This window comes from Astatotilapia calliptera, chromosome 7 (genome assembly GCF_900246225.1).
Source record: "Astatotilapia calliptera chromosome 7, fAstCal1.2, whole genome shotgun sequence".
Classification (NCBI taxonomy): Eukaryota; Metazoa; Chordata; class Actinopteri; order Cichliformes; family Cichlidae; genus Astatotilapia; species Astatotilapia calliptera.
In genome coordinates, this window is record NC_039308.1 from 27,794,467 (window position 1) to 27,813,848 (window position 19,382).

The window sequence follows — 19,382 nt, forward strand, 5'->3', positions numbered from 1 at the left end:
AAGAAGCTGTGGAAGTCCTTCTGAAGCCTAAAGAACTATTCCTGAACTACAAGAAAGCGAAAGAGAGTTCAGGCTGTGTAGGAAAATAAAGGTAACCACACCAAATATTGACCGTTCAAGCTCATAAGAATTGTACAAACTCTGATTTTGCCTTTTATTACTGTATTTCAGTTTATGTTTGCATGTGTTTCGATAAGTCACTTCTTCTTTTTTCCCATTTCCAAGCAAAATGGGAAATAGATGATGGCTCGAGATTTTAGAAAATTTGGGGTCTCCACTATAACTTGAAACAATAAATAAAATCCAGTTTGAGTTGGTATTATCGGAGTATTGTCAGTAGGAGCATCTAACATCCAGAGCCCTGCTGTCTCCTCTTCCAACCACACCCACATAAAAAATAATAAAATACAAAAACATGGACCATGATCATGACCTAAACAGCCATCAGAAGAGAATAGATTCCTCTTCGCTGACGCAGTGACTTTGGTATGTTATTAGAGTTGCATTGTCATGACTTCATCCTCTTGAAAGTTGACACTAAGCCACAGGCTGTGAGGACATCCCTACAGAGAGTGCAGACACATGATTACAGCACTCGCTCACAAAAGAACTCCAGGAATGAATTAAAAATGTTTTTAGTCTCCAAGATTAAAGCTCCTGGGGGGCTGGTGTTAAAGACTATACAAGTTTATATATACTGTGTTGGAAAACAAAGTCTCCGTGTGTCGCTGAGCAAAGGTGGGGACTTAATTTCAGCACTTGGAAGGAAGATGCAAGTGTTCATGCAAAACAACAAATCAACCCTGCGCACCGAGGGCGTTGTGTTTGCATTTTCAATTGTTTCCATCTGGAAGAGATTTACAAGAGCACGATGCACTTGTTTGAGACACGAAGCATAAAGTTCATCTCATGAAAGGGTGATTTATGAGTCAGTTAGACCTGTATTACAACAAGACACGCCATTACCGATTACTCTTTTTTGCTAAATCTTGAAGCGATTTAAGTAGGAAGAAGAAGAGACTCGAGTTTATATAGTAGAAAAGGCTCCTAAAACAAGCTCAGCCGAATGTAATATTTCAAAATATGTTCTTTTTTTACTCATATCAATGAAAAAACGTCTCAAATACCCCAAACAGGAAGATCACTGAAGTTATCTTCAAAATAAAAGTTGTTAAAAAGTTTATCAGGAAAATGTTTTTGTGAATAAATATTTTTACACAACCGTCCTCTTTTGCCTACTCACCCTTTCTTTATTAGTGTCTAAATATGTAATGCAAAATAACTTCAACATGCTATCTCTTAGCGTCCCTATAAACTCTTAATTAATTAATAATATATAAGCCATTTTTGTTAACGCCCCCCGAATAAGGAATCCCGGAAGTGCAGAGGGAGGAAGCTCTCGTCTCGTCCCGAGGGCTCGTCTCATTGGCAGTAGTTTGACAGCGTCACTGTGAGCAGCTGTGCGCCCTGCCCATTTTATTTCATGATCAACATGCAGCTTCAAGGGGAAAATACCAAATGCCCTCTCACACCACTGATTCAACATGTGAGCAGGGATGAAACTGTGAAGATTAGAGACTATCCTTAACCGCACTGACTGGTTTTATTTTTATTTTATTTGTGTTTTCCATTTCCCAAACACGTTGTTGATATGTAGTCTGAAGCACAGGTTATGGATCGCATGTGGATATGCTGCAAAATCCTACTCCTTGCAATTGTTTGTGTGCGTTCGTCATCTCTGGAAGAAGAGGACGCTTCTTGCGATGGGGCGTTTGATATTTATTTTGTTTTAGACCGGTGAGTCATGAAGGCTAGCCTGTTTTACCCGTGCATTAATTCATTAATTAATTAAATACTTGCTACCCCAGGGCAGAGACTTACTCAGTCCTCTCCATGTATGGCTATGTTTAGTTCCTCCTCTGCTAGACTGCAGGAGTGACCACAAAGTTCACTCTTATTATGCTGTTATTCCCAACAGCGACAGATCAACCTGCTCCCCGCTTATTCTGTGTGTCTGCATGCACCAGCAGAATAAACGGACCCTTCACCTCTTCTGTTTATTCTGCCGCTTGCAAATGTAGTAACTTTTGGAAAACATGATGTAGTCAAATTCTGTCACAGATCTCTTTGTTTTTACATTTTATCCTTGCATCGGACTGTATTATTGTCATTAATGTTAAAAGTACAGTGTTGTGCGAATGTCTCGAGCCACCCCTCATTTTTCTTACAGTTTTCCTACTAGTTTTGAGCAGTAGATCTCCAGGCTTTCTGAAGGTCTTTCAGAGTTTCTCTTTGGACACTGGCTACTTTTTCACTCATTTTCAGTCCCATCCATGTCTAGTTTTCGGAGGGATGTGTTTTTTTTGTTTGTTTGTTAAGCCACTTAACACTGATCTCAAGCATAAAGGGGGATCTAACTGAAGGGATGAACAAGACAGCCTAAAACAGAGCCACTTTTACTACTTTGTTACTAGCAACCTGTTGCAAAAAGATAATTTCCGTCTCTTTCTTTATCCGATTCTACAAAAAATGCAGCAATAAGGTGATTCCCAAATAACTTTTAACAAAAACTTGACATACTTCAGTTCGGTGTGCAGTGTGTCTTTAAAAAAATAACTAGATAAGAGGAAGCTTAAAAGCTATCCAGCAGACGAACAGTATCTGAAAGTCGTATCTTTAAGGAACAGAAAATAATCCAGCAAAGTCCTGATACAGAACCTGAGAGACAACCCTTCAGTCAGTGGATCTACTGTTCACTGAAGCCTCATCAGAAATGATCTCAGTGGAAGAGTGGCTAACAAGAAGGCATTCTTAACGAAGGGAAAGAGAGAAAAAAAAGGCTGAGGTATGCAGAATTATGCAAGAACTACACTGAAAATCAGTAGCAACAGGTCTTATAGAGTGATGAATCTAAACTTTTGGTTCAAATTTTTGTCTGTATATACAGTGGGGCAAAAAGGTATTTAGTCAGCCACCGACTGAGGTTAAGACAGAAAACCACAATAGCTTAATAAAAATACCAAGTACAAGTCACTGGTGCTGTTAGAGAGATCTCAGTTGCATTTCTATTTGTGGAAAAGCCTTCATTTTCTTCATTTTGTTTTTTATGTACACACATACAGTGGGGCAAAAAAGTATTTAGTCAGCCACCGATTGTGCAAGTTCCCCCACCTAAAATGATGACAGAGGTCAGTAATTTGCACCAGAGGTACACTTCAACTGTGAGAGACAGAATGTGAAAAAAAAATCCATGAATCCACATGGTAGGATTTGTAAAGAATTTATTTGTAAATTAGGGTGGAAAATAAGTATTTGGTCAATAACAAAAATACAACTCAATACTTTGTAACATAACCTTTGTTGGCAATAACAGAGGTCAAACGTTTACTATAGGTCTTTACCAGGTTTGCACACACAGTAGCTGGTATTTTGGCCCATTCCTCCATGCAGATCTTCTCGAGAGCAGTGATGTTTTGGGGCTGTCGCCGAGCAACACGGACTTTCAACTCCCGCCACAGATTTTCTATGGGGTTGAGGTCTGGAGACTGGCTAGGCCACTCCAGGACTTTCAAATGCTTCTTACGGAGCCACTCCTTTGTTGCCCGGGCGGTGTGTTTTGGATCATTGTCATGTTGGAAGACCCAGCCTCGTTTCATCTTCAAAGTTCTCACTGATGGAAGGAGGTTTTGGCTCAAAATCTCACGATACATGGCCCCATTCATTCTGTCCTTAACACGGATCAGTCGTCCTGTCCCCTTGGCAGAAAAACAGCCCCATAGCATGATGTTTCCACCCCCATGCTTCACAGTAGGTATGGTGTTCTTGGGATGCAACTCAGTATTCTTCGTCCTCCAAACACGACGAGTTGAGTTTATACCAAAAAGTTCTACTTTGGTTTCATCTGACCACATGACATTCTCCCAATCCTCTGCTGTATCATCCATGTGCTCTCTGGCAAACTTCAGACGGGCCTGGACCTGCACTGGCTTCAGCAGCGGAACACGTCTGGCACTGCGGGATTTGATTCCCTGCCGTTGTAGTGTGTTACTGATGGTGACCTTTGTTACTTTGGTCCCAGCTCTCTGCAGGTCATTCACCAGGTCCCCCCGTGTGGTTCTGGGATCTTTGCTCACCGTTCTCATGATCATTTTGACCCCACGGGATGAGATCTTGCGTGGAGCCCCAGATCGAGGGAGATTATCAGTGGTCTTGTATGTCTTCCATTTTCTGATGATTGCTCCCACAGTTGATTTTTTCACACCAAGCTGCTTGCCTATTGTAGATTCACTCTTCCCAGTCTGGTGCATTTCTACAATACTTTTCCTGGTGTCCTTCGAAAGCTCTTTGGTCTTGGCCATGGCGGAGTTTGGAGTCTGACTGTTTGAGGCTGTGGACAGGTGTCTTTTATACAGATGATGAGTTCAAACAGGTGCCATTCATACAGGTAACGAGTGGGGGACAGAAAAGCTTCTTACAGAAGACGTTACAGGTCTGTGAGAGCCAGAGATTTTCCTTGTTTGAGGTGACCAAATACTTATTTTCCACCCTGATTTACGAATAAATTCCTTACAAATCCTACCATGTGGATTCATGGATTTTTTTTTCACATTCTGTCTCTCACAGTTGAAGTGTACCTCTGGTGCAAATTACTGACCTCTGTCATCATTTTAAGTGGGGGAACTTGCACAATCGGTGGCTGACTAAATACTTTTTTGCCCCACTGTACAGAGGAGGTCAGGTGAGAGGCACAACACAGAGTGTCTACAGCCATCTGTAAAAGTCGATGTAGTCTCTGTCATGGTTTGGAGCTGCATTGCAGCTTGTGGTGTTGGAGATCTTTCCAAAATTGATTGAATTATGAACAAAGAAAAACACCATCAGATTTTGAGCGACCACAAAATGCCACCTAGAAAGCATCTTATCAGCAACAGCTTCACTTTTCAGCATGACAAAGATCCCAAACACATAGCCAGTGGAGTAGAATTATACCTGGACAGAGGAAAACACAGTGTAACAGTATAAGCCATGGATTGGCTTCCCCAGAGCCTGGACCTCAACATTATTCAAGCAGCGTGGAATCATCTTCACAGAGAACAAAACAGAAGGCAGCCAACATCCAAAGAAGAGCTTTAAATGCTCTTTAAAGAAGCCTGGAGAACTAATCCTGAAGACTACTTCAAGAAATGATCAGACAGCCTGACTAAGAACAACTCAGGCTGTGTTTTAGAATAAAGATGGTCACACTAAATATCGACTTCAAGTTTGTTAGAACTGCGTTTTATACTGTATTGAAACATTTTCCTAGTAGAATATACAGAAAAGAGCAATGGTGCAAAGACTTGCACAATAATAGATTTCTATTAACTGTATTTTTATTTCTGTTTGTAATTCATATGTTTATGGAGTAAAATACTACACAAAATGCAGAATCAAACTATATATGTGTCTTATGCAGAAAATATAAAGCACATAAATAATTTCTGATTTATTGATTAATTGATGGAGCTCCCCAAGTATTTTCATATAACTCTAGTGCAGTTGTGAATCCTTGGTAATAAAGCTAAATAATGCTAAATGAAGTGATATTTTAGCACATTGTTTGGGTGCATTTGATTTTTCACTCGGCCACTGCCTGTTTTTGCAGGTCAGGCAGCGTGTGGGGACACTGGGATGAGATCTATGGATTTGTGGAGCAGCTCACCAGGAGGTTTGTTAGGTGAGTAGCTGTTTTCTGCCAGTATTAATAGCAAATGAATTAATATCTCCTCATTCTCTGTATAAAAACTTACAGAAAATAGTAAAAAAAAAACACTTAATGTAGAACATTTAAAGGAAGCTTTCGAGTGCCCTTCAAGCACATACAAGAAGTTGAACAGAGGAAACAGAGTCAGTGGTTCAAACAGTAGTGGCTAGCAGAAACTAGGGCATGCCTATTTCAGGCACTAGACATCACACAAGGCAACCAACTGCTCCAAAACCCCTCTGGGCAATAGCACTGAGGGTGTGTGTGATATCTTTAAGTTTAATAGCAGACTGCTAAATATAAGAACCAAACATGCAGCAGATGTTGAAGGTGGTGCCAACCACAACCGGCAGTCCTGTCCCCCTTTCACAGTAGAACAAGGCACAGGGATAATGGCTCACTTCCCCATCTCAAAACTCTCCCATGTTATTAACATTTATTAACTGATGTTTTTTTTTTGTATCAACCAGCTGCACCACTGTGGCACAAACCGCTTTCCCCGTCTGTCATCATAGCATAACGTGGTCCCGGAGACATCTACTGTAGCACAAAATAGTTTGTGTACTTTGGCAGGTGTTTAAATCAGGATCGGTGTGGACAGATTTCATCAACACAGGCTACATGAAGCTTCGCAGCTGCAAAACTTAGCGTGCGTAATGGTAAATTGTCTGGTTTGTCATTGGGACCGTTGTGCGTTCTTCGTCTTGCCGAAGACCAGTTTTGCGTGTAAAGGGCTAACCCTGTCATCAGTGAACAACCTGCTCTGACACTTGATTAGTAAAAAGATGGCAAACCCACGAGTACTGAAGCTGCTGAAAAATCTTTTCTCCTCCTCTCTCCACCAGTCATCCAATAAACTCAAACTGCTACCCCGTTTCATTATATAGTATTGTTAAAGAAGGGTGTGGTGAGACATCTCGTTGGCCTTGTGGCTGGTGTGCAAGTCCCTGTTTTGTTAACTAATGTCACGGATTGATATTAATGCGAGACTCTGTGTCTGCTTTGTCACCATCTTTGTGGTTTTCTGTGCGACGTCTTATAAAGTGACTCAATGCTGTTTTAATTGACTGTTAAATTTTTGTTTGACAGCATGTGTATCATGTGTCACTGCATGATAGCATGTGAGCATACAAAATGTAAGAAAGTGCTTGCACTGATACCGATGTGTTTTTATTTTAAGCAAGACTGGAATGCATAATCATGATATGATGCTAACATGTAATATACATTTGTGTATTCACAAAGTGTGTTTGTGTGTGTGTTCCAGCCCCAGGATGAGGGTTTCTTATATCGTCTTTTCAGCTAGAGCTGTTGTAATTCTCCCACTAACTGGAGACAGGTATATATTTCCCTTTTCCTTATAATCCTTCTCCTCCGCTTCACTCAGACAGTAAATCTTTCTTTCTTTTCCTTTTTTTTGAAATTGAAATTGCTTTTGTTTCAGATCTAAGATAGATGAAGGCCTGGAGAAGCTGAGCCAAATCACACCTGCCGGTGAAACGTTCATGCACGAAGGTTTGAAAGCGGTACGCGCTCCTTTCTAGTATTGCAACTTCCTGCCATGCATTGTTTTCCTTACAGATGCTTCCTTTCATTGTTGTTTGTTATTTTGGGGCTTTTTTTAATTTAAATAATCTGTATTTTTGGCAGGTATCACAGCAAATGAAGTCACAAACTTCACCATCATCCAGTATTATCATAGTTCTTACTGATGGCAAGCTGAACATCTACCCGTATGAACTGAGTGTACAAGAGGTAACACACACACACACACACACACTAATGGCTTAGTGGAAGATGCTGTAAATGAGGAGCTGGATGAAATTTGAGAACCATATTATGTTGAAGGTCATGATGAGCATCCTGTTGAATTTTTCCTGAGAATACCAAATGTTCTTTCACGCAGGAAGGATTTGAAGACACTTGATGTGCTGTTTTTGTGCTATATCATCTCAAAATGTGGGTTGTGAGCATATAGCACAGTTTGTGAGTGCAGTGAAATCCTTTGGGGCTGGGGTTGTGTCAGGAAGGGCATCCGGTAAAAAAACAAAAAAGCCATATCAGATATGCAGAGTCATCCTCTGTGGTGGGGACCCCCCCTTGTGAATAAGGGAGTAGCCTAAAGCAGCTTTGATAGCATGGCTGTTTGAAGAAACACACAAATTCACATACTTCTCATACCCTCTTCTCTGTTTTACTCTGTTACAAATCTCAACCAAAGAAAAGTTGAAAGGCTCAGTTTGTTCCGTTTGTATCGTGTTGCATGAACCGGACAAGCTGCTGCTGGCTGGACAAACAAAACTGTTTGCTGTGAAATCTTAATCGTAATTTAAAATATACAGCATTTGCTGCGGCTGAGCTGTAACAATAAAAAACACTACTCTGATGTTTTATAAGTCACATGGATTCACTGTATGTCTGTAGAATCATGGCTTAAGTTTTCCTCTTGTGATTCCCAGGCTATGAAAGCCAAAGAGTTTGGAGCCAGAGTGTACTGTATCGGGGTCATGGACTTTGACCATAGCCAGGTAGGTGTGGGGGCTTCATTTTCTACCTCTTCCATACAGCACTGGGAAAAGAGAACACTCTCAAGGCCTTGATACTGTTGCTGATATTGTTTCTTGTTTAAACACCTTTTATTTGTCTTTCTGAGTAAATATACATGTCAGTGTGCGAAAGCTTCAGTGGGCTGTTGTTTCTGGCCCAGATTTATCGACACACCTCGACCCCTTTTGCTTATCTGTTCGTGTCAATCCAAAAACCTCCAAAGGGCTGAACAGCAAGCAGCTGTCAGGGATTTGTAGTTTGTGGTTCATGATACATTTGTTCTTGTAAAAGAAAACAAAAAACACTGAATACATTTTCTCAGGCAGCTTATGTGAAGTTATTATTTGTTGGGATAGGCTGTGATTTCTTCCTGTGCAAGTATTGAGCGGTTGAAAGAGACGATTGTGGTGGAAAAGAAAAAGCAGGAAATCTTATGCAGCTGCAAACTCTTCTACTGACTGCAGTGACTGTAAGCAATACAAAGGAGGGAGGAAAGCTGCTGTTCTGTTGTGGGTTTTTTTTTTTCGTGCTAATAAGATTTACAGTCCAATGCAAAATCTATAATTACATTTGCTGAGAATCATAAAATGATCTAAACAATATTTCAATTAATGTGGCATCTGTTGCTGAACATCCCCAGCCCTGTTTATTTCTGGTTGATGTTTCAGCAGTCTGAATGACATTCTTAATTTGTGTAACATGAACTAATACATATTTAAAGTGCTTAAGTTTACATAACATATGATCTGTAATGTCTTCAGCAGTCAGAGGGCATGGCTGATTTTCTGCCCGCTGACTGACCGACGATCTGTGGTCTAAAGGAGGAAGTAATTACATCATTCTCTAATTGAATAAGGCCAGGCAAACTTCCTGTCCTGCGATCGTTAAAGCAGCAGATGAAAGCTTCAGCCAGCTCCCCAAAGCTTTAATCTCCTAGTAGCAGACTTTGCCTCCCTAAATGCCCAAGCACAAGCCAAAAACCTCCCTGAGAAGCAGAAAGACATGAGAACAGAAATTTGAAATGCTTTTTGTATCAGTAATCTTTTGCTGTTTCCACTTTGGCCACAGCTTGCTGAAATAGCCGACGGCAGAGAGCAAGTCTTTCCAGTTGTGTCCGGCTTTCATGCTCTCAAAGACATGGTGAACTCGGTGAGGTTACGCTCCATGCAGCGACATGCAGTAACGTTCACGTGCAGGCTGTGGCATGGCGAGCTTATGCAGAGTCCTGTATCTCTGTATCTCACAGGTCCTGAAGAAAACTTGCTCTGAGATTTTCACAATTGAGCCACTGAGTGTTTGTGTGAATGGTAAGTTTAATCAAAGTAGTTTTAATGTCTTAAAACTTCATGTAATTTTATCATGTAATTTTGAACAGGTGTTTGTGGTTTCGTAATGATGAAACCCAATGAGTTTGTTATTTTTGTCCAAACATATAGAGTTGCATGAAGAATATATATATGTATATATATATATATATATGGAATAATAAAGGAAAAATAACAAAGTCTACAACAGTAGGATCTTTAATCTTACATTACTTAACAACCTCAGTTAAAAATGATAGTCCAGAGACCACTGCGGGTCACAGCACATGTAGACCGAAGGGTGGCCCGTGGCGTACCATGCAACAGACGAGCTTCTGAATTGTTCCTTTTATATCACATCAGCGGTTGGGTGCAGGTGCTTACTAGGATGCGCTATGGGAAGAAGGCAAGCTGAAGGAGACAGTGTGATGCTTTGGGCAATGTTCTGTTTGTAAACCTTTGGTTCAGCCATGTAGATGTTACTTTCACACGTAGCACCTAGCTAAGCATTGTTGCAGGCTCTTGCCTTTTTCAGCAGGATAATGTGCCCAACCACAAAGCAAAACTGGTTTCAAGAATGGTTTAAGGAGAAAAACGAGTTCAGGTGTTGACTTGGCCTCCAAATTCCCAAGATCTCAATCCATTCGAGCAATCTGTGCTGGACAAACAAGTCTGATCCATGAAAGCCCCCCCTCGCAACTTACAGGACTGCTAACATCTACATGCCAGATACTACAGCACACTTTCAGAGATTGGCATCTATGGCTCAACAGGTCAAGGCTGTTTTTGCAGCAAAAGGGGGAACATCACATTGTTAGGCAGGTGGTCGTAAAGTTAAGCCTGATGGGTGTATATATAAGCTGGGAGCTAGGTAAACAACAAGGCACAGGAGGGAGCAGAAAAGCAGGGAGCCGACAGTCACAAAGGAGGGAAAAGAAGCAAGAGTACAACTTGAATGAGACACAAGAGAAAACATATTTTTTAAAGTGAAATGAGAAATAACCAAAAGGCACAGAAAGAACAAAAAACAAGAAGAGGGAGGACAAAAAGCATTACAGCATAGACAGCACAGAGGGAGGCAAAACAGGGAAACACTGAAGGAACTCAGCAGGCATTAAAAACACACAAATACTCAAGCACCTTTACTATGAAGCAACTTCAACATACCCAGGATCTTTTTCCATGATCTGGAGTCACTCATGTGATCAGTAGTCTGGCTAAGCATCCACACAAATGTGTTTATCATATTTAACTAATTTCACCAATCACAAACATGGACAGGTCTGCTTGCAACACCAATTTCACTGATTTAAAAAAAAAAAAAAGATTATTAATGGAGAATTACTTTGTCAGTAGGCACTGGATAAAAGCATATCTTGGTAAGAAGTGAACTTCCTTCACTGTCAACCTGGATAATTACAAATCCAACTTAGTTTTCGTGGTAGTACCGCTCTTTGGAACCTGAAGTGAACAAAATCTTAAGGAAAATGTTCCAAGAATAATAATGAAACCAGAAGACTCAAGAAAGAAATCCAGGACCCAGGATGTGGCTGAAAGCATCGCCTCACAGAGTCACTTTACTTTGATCACAATGTTTCATGTTTAATAATTATTGTTTTGCTTTGCTGCCATTCAAGTGCACTGTCAGAGTAATGTGATCTACCTGATGTTTCCCAGAGTCTTTCAACGTGGTCCTGAGGGGAAGTGGCTTCAGCGGATCCAAAAGGATGGACAATGTACTCTGTTCCCTCACCATCAATCAAGTGACCCACAGTCAGTAAAGTACACACACTTATGATTCACACACCTGATGCATAGCTAGCATTTAGATGCCAATGCTAAGGATTCAGTCTTTGCATTGCTAAAGAAGTGAAACAGTATCACAGGTTCACTGCACGCTGATACTGTAAAGCACTCGAGGATTAAAGTGAAATTCTGAAGTGAAAATGTGGTATAGTGTGCAGATCTCTGGGGGCTGCAGTGGAAAATCAGAGTCATGATGTCCAGAAGCAAACAGTGGCTGCTATTTATTGACTTCAGTTGGAGAACAGAGGAGATATTATGAGAGCAGAGTGCTCATGAGCAGAGGGAGGGACGAGGAGGGAGATGATCTGTCTCATTAGTCCATTACCAGATCAATGGCACAGGGTGGAGTTACTGAGAGGACATGAGGAGATAACACAAAACTGTATCTGGATCTCTTGTGTTTACTTCTTTTTGCAGTCGAATTACAAATTTAAAATAGAATTTATTCAGTCAGTTTGTCACAGAAAACAGCCAAAAAGCTTAATGCTTCTTCTGTTTGTAGCGTCTCTCAACCTGTGTACATACCAAAGAAGTTGCACAATAACATTAAGATTAATTTTTTTTCTAATTTGCCATATGTAAAATTAAACGATGAATTAAATGATGTGTCTCTGCTACAAGAAACCAAAGCAGCTAATTGAAGTAGAAAAGTACGGACCTTTTTCCTCCACCTGTGTGGGCTTGCAGAGTTCATCTTTGCCTCCTCTTCCTTTCAGTTGAAAAGCCAACAGTAGTGAGAGATGGGTATCTGCTCTGTCCAGCCGTTCATCTAGAAGAGGTCGGACAGTAAGTCAACACACACGTGAGCACAAACACAGTGTGTGTAACAAAAAACGGAGCCTATTGGTACCTGTAATTGCCTTAAAAAGCCAAGAAAGAAAAATCCTTCTCTGGGTGTTGTTTCGTATGATGTGTACCTCAGAGTTTCTCTGAAAGCAGCTTGATTTTGACTTTTAATTAAAAAGAAGAGAAACTGTCATCAAAAGTGCCATATCAGGAAAATAATTTAAGGGGGAACTGGGAGGGTTTTCTAGTTTCCTTCTTTATTAGATTTATTTATATGTTTTTTTCTGGTTATATGCGATTTAAATAAACAGAGGCTTTTCAGGCAGTTTTTCCTGCACTTATCTCTGTGTGTGTCGCAGCCTGACGCAGAGGCCCAAATACAGGATGCAGAGGCACAGAAAATAAACAAATACTGAATCTTTAAGAGAAACTCTGAGTTGGAAGGGTAAGAAAAGACTAAACAGGATTCCAAAATAGGGCCTGAGAAACACAGGGAAGAGAAGGTGGGCAGACAGATCATCTGATAACTGACGAGGGGAAAGGCAAGACCACACACACACACACACACACACACACACACACACACACACACACACACACACACACACACACACACACAGGAGATTAAAGAAAATATGAATGACACTGACGACTGAATGTAACAATGAAAACAAGGATATCTTAAGAAATAAAACAACAGTGGGGCAGGAGGAAAATCAACAGATACAAACATGATAGTATGACATCACAGAGAGTGGACAGAGCTAAAGTGTTCGATAGAAAGCAAAGGGGGCTAAAATAACTTGTTTCTGTTATATGATGAACTATGAGGCAGCACAAAAGGTCCCGTATTAGATAAATGACAATTATTTTGTATTTTGAAACATGCAAAGCTATAATGTAGAAAAGTCCCAGGATTATAAATATGGTTCTACACATGAATGTAATAGGTTCACTGTAGGTGTGGCAACATTTTCAAAAGCTGATGCATAAAGCCTCATTATGAACGCTAACATGTGTTCATAAACTTGTGCATGTCACCTCAAGGCACTTTAAATGGTAAGAACAAGACTTACAGTACATCCTTAATTTTTGCATTCATTTAATTCATGTAATTAAGAAGGGGAAGTAGCAGTCAGGTGATAATCAAATGCACTTGATTAACTGATTATTAGTGCTAGAAGTTCTGCAAGTTTGCTAGTCTGAAGGTGTGTGTCAACACAAAGGTCAAAATCCTGAGATGAGTGGACGTCCCAGTATATTCACCCCAATGTCAGACTGTGCAATAATGACAGCTCAGTTAGAAAAAGACTAAGCGATTGGGGCTCGTTGCCAGGAGAAATGCCTTCGTCTACAATAACAACATGCCAGCTCTGCTTAGGTTAGCAAAGTTGCATCTGGACAAACCACAAGATTTCTGGAAGAATGTGCTTTGGACAGATGAGACCAAAGTGGAGATGTTTGGCTGTAATGCGCAGAACCACGTCTGGCGAAAATCAAACACAGCATATCAGCACAAACACCTCTTACTCACTGTCAAGCAAGGATAGTGGTGGAGGAATGATGGTTTGGGCACTGGACCATGGCATCTTGCAGTCACTGAGTCAACCATTAACTCCTCGTTATACCAGAACATTCCAGAGTCAACGTTAAAGCCGTCTGTCCAAGAGCTAAAGCTCGGCTGAAATTGGGTCAATGATTGCAAGAAAAGCAGCAAAAGAAAAAGCTCAAGGTGTTCAGACTTGAGTGGCATGCTGTGTTGGGACCTTAAGAAGACTGTGCTTAAACAAATGCCCCCAAAACTTTAAATGAAGCAATGTTGTAAAGAAGTGTGGGTCAGAATTCTTCCACAACAATGTGAGAGACCGATAACATTATACAGATAAGAATTTGTCATTGCTGCTAAAAGTGGTTGTACAAATGTTTGTTGTTAAGAATCACGACGTGTACTTAGTTTTTTACAAGACTGTAGTTCATCAGCATTTCTTCATCTGACTGATGTTGAGATTTGTTCTCTGAAAATGCAAACAGGCACAATGTTTACAGTAAAACTGTGTCAAAGTGTTGGATGGACAGAAGTCGGGCTGACCAGCGTGGCATTTAAAGAGTGAGTGGTTGATTTGACTTCTACACTTCAAACAGTCAATCCCTCTCTCTCTACTTCTCCTCCTCAGCCCTCACAGCTGGAAAAGTCTCAGTTGGGTTGAACATGAAGTTAAAAAAGCATTTGCAAAAGCAAACAACCTTTAGAAATAAGGGAGTCTGGTCAAAACTTGATAAGAATATAAATGATGGTGACTCCCTATTGCAGCAACTCCTGGTTCTTTATAATAATTTGATGATTTGACACTATAATTATATTTAAATCAATCCATTTGAGACTACCCCACACACGTTTTACTATGATTCTAACTGTAAAAGTGCCAATAGTGTCACACTGAGCTCTGAACAGGGACTAGATCTCATGATGTGTTCTGTGATTCTGTTTATTCACAGATCAGTTGAAGTGCTGGTCAGCTTAAACCATGGAAAGTCCTACATCTACAGTCCCATGAGCATCTATGCCACAACATGTGTGAGTAACATTAATTCTGTATAACACGAACAGTTTTGAAGGAGTTACCTGCATGTATGATGTCACACTGCCCTCTGTTATTTAATTTAGATACAACACTTTTTTGTGTAGGTACAGGAGAGCATACTGACGTAACTGTGATAGATTACAGAATAAGATCAAATAATGTTGTGTTGTGTGTTTTCTGCAGTCAGATGGGACCTGGGTGCTCTGGTTCCTGTTGGCTTTGTTGCTGTTGCTGGGCCTGGGTTTGCTCTGGTGGTTCTGGCCTCTCTGCTGCACCGTGGTGAGCTTTGTCCTTGTGCATTTTTGTACAACAAAACTCATTTTGAAGGCAGTCGTTTTAAAAGCAGCATATAAAAAAAGAAATACAGAAGGACACAGGAACTAGTAAATGTAGTGAGGTGTTTGAGTCGGATACTGCAATTATGAATTGTTGTGGAATTGAATGTCCAATGAATGTAAAGTGAAAGGCACCAGTTTGAAATGGGGCCGTGTGCACTATAACCATACATGTTATTATTTGGTGCACTGAATAAGCTTAAAGCTCATTTGCATCTGCAGTCCCTCGGCAGGTTAAATGCAAAAGATCACAGCGATGAGATGTCGCATAAAGAGTAAATCACACCTGATGTCTGTTTATTTGTGTTTGGTGGCCATAAGCACCAAACACAAATAAACAGACATCAGTGTTAACAAGTCTGTCCATGTCCTGGGTCATGTGACCCAGTATTCTGAGTTTCTTGATGTTTTTGTTATTAGTTTCAGTCTAGTTTCATTTCAGTTTTTCTAGTTACATTCTGTCATGCCTAGGTTACAGTTTTAGTTCATGATTTATCAAGCTCCCCATCTGTCTCATCCTTGTGTGAAGTTTTCTGTGTCAGATTGTCATGTTAAGTCTTCGTGTGTTTATCTGTCATGTTTCATGTCCAAGTTTTCTTTGTTTGTCAAGTTCGAGTCAAGTCTGGGACTCGTTATGTTTCCCGTTTTATTTTGAAAGAGCCTTGTGTTTTTTGTTTATTGTATTTACTTTCACGTCCCCTGTCCTGTCATTATGTTAATTGTTGTCAGCTGTTTTCCCCATGTGACTCTTCCCTTGATCATTCCTTATGTCTATTTAGTCTGTGTGTTTCCGCTCAGTCAGTGTCAGATCGTCTGTTATCCTCACCTCATGTTTTCATAGTTTCCGTTATTGTGTCACTGTGTTTCACAGCCTGCCTAGTTACTCTGTGTTCATAGTTTTTTCATGGTTCTTTCACAGAGTGTCATAGTCTTTTTAGTTTACACAGTGTTCTTAGTCCCCTTAGTTTTCCCAGTTTCAGTGTTCCCTGGTGTTTTTGTCATGCCATCAGCCACAATAAAGGCTCGCTTTATTTTTGGAAACCTAGTTCTGTCTCCACCGTGTCTGCTCGTGGGTCTACCTCATCTTCACACTGACGCACACCGCCGTGACAAAGTCTGCAAGTCTTTCAGCAGATAGACTGCTTTCTGTCAAAGATATATGTCATTATTGTTTTGTATAAGATTTATGTTTCGTTTCTCGCAGGTCATCAGAGACCCCCCTCCCTCTCGCCCCCCTCCTCCCCCCCCTGTGATTGTGAGTACTCCACTGACTGTTTTTTTTAAAGCCGTATTTTCTTTTTCCAAGGACTTCATATCACTGAAGGGACGCTTTGATTTTTTTACCACCCGTTGCCATTTTGGCAGTAAAAGCAGTGAGAAAATCCAATTTTGGGAAAATACAGAAGGAGCGTAGGTGGAGCTGGGGAGAAGGAGCCGACAGAAGTGGTTTGGTGGCAGATTTTATTCATCGAGCATGAGTCAGAAGGCAAATTTCTCTCATTGTAAAATAAATAAATTTAAAAATGCAGTTATGTTTTTGCATGACAAATATCCCACCACTGCAGCTGAACCTTTGGTGTAAATCCACTGGATCTATAGATTATAGACTGATCAGCAACACAAAACCTTTCTCTCTGTTTTTAATTGCTTGATTTAAAAAAAATGGAAGTACTTATTACAACGAAGCTTTTATGCTTATTACATAAAAGTCTTCAGGCTCTCTTTGTGGATAAGCATCTACTGACTACATTCATGTACTTCATCGAATCCAATCATTTCCAATCATGGTGGCATAAATGTTTTCCTGTGTGAATTTTGAGAAGAAATGTATCATGCGGGTAGATTCCAAGTCCAAACTTGGAGTTATTATCAAAAAAATTATATTATCTCGTATGTACTCAAAATTTCAAGTTATTTTCTCAAACTTCTGAGTAATTCTGAGTTATTAAGGCGAAATTTCAAGATACTAACCTAAAATTTTGTCTCATGGTTGGCAGTTTTTTTTCTTCCAGTGGCTACACTGTTGCTCTTTAGCTCAATATAAAGTATTTAGCAAAGGAATGTTTTAGAATAGTATTATATAATTTTGTATTTTGAATATAATAAAACTTTATTCAAATATTTTAAAAAACTTTGTGTTTAAGGAGCCAGAAGAAGACCCTTTGCCCAAACACAGGTGGCCTACAGTGGATGCTTCATACTACGGCGGCAGGGGTGCTGGAGGCATCAAACGCATGGAGGTAAATTTAAAAAAAAAAAAAAAAGGTTTTACTGCTAAGCTTTTGTTGTTGATTTGCTAATGTTGCTATAGTGAAGATGCAGTAATGTTAGCTGTCTCAGTCAGTTGTGCCCACATGTTGCAGGTGCGCTGGGGCCAGAAGGGGTCCACAGAGGAGGGATCCCGGCTAGAGAAGGCCAGAAATGCTGTGGTCACTATGCCAGAGGAAGTGGAGGAGCCCATCATTCCTCGACCCCCACCAAGGCCTCCTCCGGTTTACAACCCCTCATCGCACTCCAAATGGTACACCCCCATCAAGGTGAGATAACGATCTCTTTAATATTTAGGTCCTTTGTAAGTTGCCTGTTTTGTAATGTTTTTGAATGTCTTTGCCTTCAGGGACGTATTGATGCGCTGCTGGCGTTACTGAGAAGACAATATGACAGAGTGGCAATCATGAGGCCAACACCTCAGGACAAGGCAAGAAATATCAGAAGCATTATTAAAAAAGCTTACGAGAAACACGGCTATCAATTCAGCATGTTATCATATAAAAAAAATCTCATTACATCCAGCTGGACTGTCACCAGTCTGAGTTTTGCCAAAAGTATTCAACCATCAAATTGGTTAGATCAGTGATCCACCCTCTTGATCCCCCAGTGATTTGATTAGATAACAGATAATAATAATATAGTGCCAATCTTGCTGTTTTTTTTTTTGTGCACAACAGATAGATAACAGCTTGCTGTATCAACTCGCTTGTTATAAATAACAGTTTAAATGCCAACGCCTCCAGAGTGTGTCATGAAACAGCGCACATGAGCTACAGGCTGCTTAATGGTTTAGTTTAAGTCTTATTTTGAGACTTCACGTGGATTTACTGTATCGATCCTCCGTCAGCTGAGCTGCTGGGAGAGCTAGAAGCAACTTGGGCCTTTTCATCATAAATTTTGGGGGCTTTGAGTTCACGGTTTTAAAAACCTCCCAGTGGGCTCAGAGCTTAATAATGGATGTGTTATGAAAGGTTTATTGTAGAGTATTCCACTTTATTTTAAAGCAGTTTTTGTCTTTAGTGGTGCATCAAGGCTTGGGTGGGATAAATAAGTTGTGCTTTTTTACAGCATGTTGAATTTAAAATCACTTCACATTCCCACTTGACTGCGGTTAAATGTTTAAATCGGACTATGGTGTGTCTCCTTTGTTTTCTCCAGGGCCGCTGCATCAACTTCACCAGAGTTCAGAATCACTGATGTTCAAACACGAGGCTCAGTTTTCCCATTTTCATGCCAGTTTTGCCAAAGATGACAAACATGTGCGATCCAACATGAAGAATTACTTTGTATTGTAAATAAACCTCTTTATGTACATTGTGGCGTCACAGTTGGCTCTCTTTTTACCGTGGTAACCTATGCTGAGCACATAACCGGGTCAGAAGCTGGTTATGTTCCAAGTCATTGTTAAAAATTGACCGGAAGTGCTTCGTTTTCACAAAACCTTTTATTTACATTATGCTGTAAGTGTGATATAGAGTCTCTGCCGAAGAAATTCTGTACGTATGCAACCTGCTGAGCCTCATTTCACAAACAGCTCCAAATGAAGCACAGCAGCACAAGCTGTGTGCCTGACATAGTCACCAGAATTTGTATTCGGCTGCAGAAGTTTTTCTTAAATGTTTTGTCCTTAAATGCTGCAAGGTGTTCGTACAACACTAAAATTAAAGCTACTAGAACACAAATTGATTAACCCTACTATTTGTAATCTGTATTTTACTAAAAAACCCAAACTAAAGGAGTCTCCATGCATGAAAAGGAGCAGTGTTTTCATGATTCTTTTATTTGAAAGAAAATAGATCATTCTCTTTACACAAAGACCTTCAGTACAAGTACCCTGACTGATGACACAAAAGATACACAAAAAAGTAGCATATATGACAAATAAAATGACAAAACACAGCACTCACAAGTGGATTTCAAAGAACCACATCGCATATCACACACACACACACACACATCAACACAGCTGAGATGAGAAGAATAAAAATTCCTGTTTCTGTACACACAC

The 19,382-nt window shown here is 40.2% G+C and overlaps 1 protein-coding gene across 1 annotated transcript; it reads left to right on the forward strand.

Moving 5' to 3' along the window:
- Positions 1 to 1,466: 1,466 nt before the first annotated feature.
- LOC113025926 (anthrax toxin receptor 2-like) lies at positions 1,467 to 18,691 on the forward strand. Its single transcript, XM_026174186.1, has 18 exons — positions 1,467 to 1,546; positions 1,658 to 1,797; positions 5,645 to 5,716; positions 7,011 to 7,082; positions 7,188 to 7,269; positions 7,394 to 7,498; positions 8,203 to 8,271; positions 9,359 to 9,439; positions 9,537 to 9,597; positions 11,272 to 11,367; positions 12,117 to 12,186; positions 14,683 to 14,761; positions 14,952 to 15,047; positions 16,308 to 16,358; positions 17,248 to 17,343; positions 17,467 to 17,640; positions 17,721 to 17,801; positions 18,533 to 18,691. The coding sequence occupies exons 1-18, from the start codon at positions 1,484 to 1,486 to the stop codon at positions 18,569 to 18,571; spliced, it is 1,527 nt and encodes a 508-aa protein (XP_026029971.1). The 5' UTR covers positions 1,467 to 1,483; the 3' UTR covers positions 18,572 to 18,691.
- Positions 18,692 to 19,382: the final 691 nt, after the last annotated feature.

Excerpts from the sequence above, each read along its gene's own strand:
- LOC113025926 (XM_026174186.1), top strand. The coding sequence starts at position 1,484 with ATGATCAACATGCAGCTTCAAGGGGAAAATACCAAATGCCCTCTCACA. Across the intron at positions 7,083-7,187 it reads CTCCCACTAACTGGAGACAG|ATCTAAGATAGATGAAGGCC; the intron begins GTATATATTTCC and ends CTTTTGTTTCAG. Across the intron at positions 17,344-17,466 it reads GAGGCATCAAACGCATGGAG|GTGCGCTGGGGCCAGAAGGG; the intron begins GTAAATTTAAAA and ends CACATGTTGCAG.